The sequence below is a fragment of the Cyprinodon variegatus genome, unplaced genomic scaffold (assembly GCF_000732505.1).
Source record: "Cyprinodon variegatus isolate N-32 unplaced genomic scaffold, C_variegatus-1.0 Scaffold90, whole genome shotgun sequence".
Taxonomy (NCBI): Eukaryota; Metazoa; Chordata; class Actinopteri; order Cyprinodontiformes; family Cyprinodontidae; genus Cyprinodon; species Cyprinodon variegatus.
Window position 1 is genome coordinate 1182996 of NW_015150543.1, and position 3160 is coordinate 1186155.

Sequence of the window (3160 nt, forward strand, 5' to 3'; positions counted from 1 at the left end):
AAATCATCACTGTTACTGTTATTATATAGTAAATTAAATCATTACTGTTAAATTGTATTTATTGTCCAAATGTTTATTTGAATTCTTATTCTGGATTAGTTGGAGACATACACTAGGCTATATCAGCCCCACCAAAAAAATATTTTTTTCACCAGCCGCCACTGGTGTGGAGTACCACAGGAATCAGTGCTAGGTCCAATTCTCTTTACTTTATATATGCTCCAAATGGGTTGAATTATTAGACAGCATGGGATTAATTTTCACTGTTATACTGATGATACCCAGCTATATCTGTCTGTTTCGCAGGTAATCTGGTTTGTTAATGATATATGCATTGTAAATATCAGCATTAGTTTCTCATGAGTGCTGTGTGGCATGCAAGAGGTAAAGCTAACTGGTGAAACATTGGGGCGCCAGACTGTTTTCTGTCTTTGTGATTGAAGAGAAAGAAGCTAAAAACTAAGACATAACACTCACATCCATCCATCTTCTTCCAGTTATCCGGGTTCGGGTCGCGGGGGTAACAGCGACCCGAACCCGGATAGGGAAATGTAGACTGCCCAACCAGTCTACATTTGTTTTGTGGATCTGGAGAAGGCACTGTCTCTGTATGACCGGTGTCAGAGCCTGGTCCAAATTGCCGGCAGTAAGCCGGACCCGTTTCCGGTGAGTGTTGGACTCCGCCAAGGTTGCTCTTTGTCACCAATTCTTTTTATACTTTTATGGACAGAATTTCTTGCACAGCCAAGGTGTTGAAGGGATCTGTCTTGGTGGCCTTAGGATTGCATATCTGTTATTTGCAGATGATGTGGTTCTGTTGGCTTCATCAGGGCGTGATCTACAGCTCTACCTGGAGCGGTTCGCAGCTGAGTGTGAAGCGGCCTGGATGAGAATCAGTGCCTCCAAATCCGAGACCATGGTCTTGAGCCAGAACAGGGTAGAGTGCCTTTTCCAGGTTGGGGAGGATGTGCTGCCCCCTAGTGGAGGAGTTTAAGTATCTTGGGGACTTGTTCATGAAAGAGGGGAAGATGGAGCGGGAGATCGATAGGTGGATTGGTGCAGTGTCTGCTGTGAAGCGTACCCTGTACCGTTCTTTTGTGGTTCAGAGAGAGCTGAGCCAAAAAGCAAAGCTCTCGATTTACCGGTCGATCTACGTTCCTACCCTCATCTATGGTCATGAGCTTTGGTTCATAACCGAAAGGACGAGATCCCGGATCCAAGCTGCAGAAATAAGTTTTCTCCGTAGGGTGGCTGGGCTCTCCCTTAGAGATAGGGTGAGGAGCTCAGTCATGCAGGGAGGACTGAGAGTAGAGCCGCTGCTCCTCCACATCGAGAGGACCCAGTTGAGGTGGCTCGAGCATCTGGTTATGATGCCTCCTGGACGCCTCCCTGGTGAGGTGTTCCAGGCACGTCCCATCGGGAGGAGGCCCAGGGGGAGACCCAGGACACGCTGGAGGGACTATGTTTCTCAGCTGGCCTGGGAGCGCCTTGGGATTCCCCCCAGAGGAGCTGTACTAAGTGGCTGGGGAGAGGGACGTCTGGGCCTCCCTACTGAAGCTGCTACCCCCACGACCCGAACCCGGATAACCGGAAGAAGATGGATGGATGTGAGTGTTATGTGTATAGGTGTGTTTTTTAACATTGTCCTGTCTGGCGCTGTGGCAATTACAGTAGAATAACTGTCTTGAATAATTTGTTTTTCCTTCACAGAGACGTTGTGTTGGAAGTGGGGGCACTAGGGTGGAGAAGCCGTGATTCAGTCTGTGTGTGTATATATATACTTTCTTATTTTTCTTATTTTATTATTTTTTTGATTTTGTCAGGTTTGGGTCTGAACTGCTCCCTCTCTGAAGAACAAGAGCAAGTCTCCTCTAAGTGCGGAGCCCATCCCCCCATCCTGCCCCTTCTTCGCTGGGGTGCTGGCCTGTTCCTGGCGGCTGCTCCACGGGGCCTGGCCCCCCGGGGCCCGGGCAGGGCTTGGCTGGGGGGCGGGATGCCCCTATTACCTCCGATTTGTTCCCCTCTTTCTTTTATCTTTTCTCCTCCTTTTTTTTCTTTCCTTTCCTGTTCTATTTAAATTGCAGTGTCCATAAAATCTGTAATACTCACTGTGTGAATTAAAATAAAGCTATTTACATGCATTAATCAAGCAGAACACTATGGCGATAGCCATACTGCTTCACTTGTGAAAGTAAAATCAGTTGGGCTCTCCTTTTGGCATCAAGACAATTATTCTTATTGCCACATCGCCAGACAGGACACTGTTAAAAAAGATGGATGTGGTAATCAAAAGATTGATTAAATACGTTCTATTGATTTTATGTATAAAAGACATTTATTTAAAAATAGAATCCATAAGTGATTTAAAAAGGGATAAAAAGAGGTTGGAAATAATTGATTAAAAAGTTATAAAACATGATGGCTTTATTTCATATAATATATTTTTTGTTTTGGTGATTGTTTTGATGAAAGTGATGTATGTGAACATATAACTGTGAAGTAAAGAGAGGGTAATCTGACCGGGTATAATAAGGACCGTTGAAGTACTACTATTTGATCATTAGGATGCACAGCATAGACATATTGTGTTATCATTACTGTAAAGCAGATGCTGGCCAGCGTGTTGTGAAGCAGTTTAGAGGAAAGGCACAGAGCAACTCCAATAAGCTGCTGTATGTTTCTGGTTCACAGTTTCTGTAATAATAAATATGTTGTACTGGACGCGAGGTGGCAAAAGTGTAACACATATACCTCCAACACTGACCTTTGAGAAGATGAAGAATGACTTTCTGTCTGACGATGTCCCCTTTCCTGTAGATGGTGCAGATATAGACTCCTGTGTCTCTCTCTGTCGGGTATTTGAGGGTCAAACTGAGGTCTCCAACTTTAACTTTCTCTTTGCTCATTTCTGTACGTTCACAGTAAAACTTGTGCTGTTCTTTAACTTTGTTGCTGTAATTCTGATACACATAGGCGACCATGAATTCTGGTTCAGAGCGGGTCCACTCCACAGTGGCATCCTCCTCCAGATAAGCTGTTGTTTTACAGGGCAGAATGGCAAACTCCACTCCCTCTTCCACCTTTACCTCTACCTGTTGAACTGGACAGGAAAAATGTAAAGTCAATTTTATATTTCATACTGCTGGTTACAAAGGCTATG

General features: G+C 44.6%; 1 protein-coding gene across 1 annotated transcript in view; it reads right to left on the reverse strand.

The window, feature by feature from the left end:
* LOC107084013 overlaps positions 1-3160 on the reverse strand; it is a 28751-nt gene that overhangs the window by 23387 nt on the left and 2204 nt on the right. The window contains exon 2 of the mRNA XM_015373640.1: positions 2765-3100. Within this exon, the coding sequence (XP_015229126.1) occupies positions 2765-3100 (336 nt within the window). The remainder of the gene's footprint in view (positions 1-2764; positions 3101-3160) is intronic.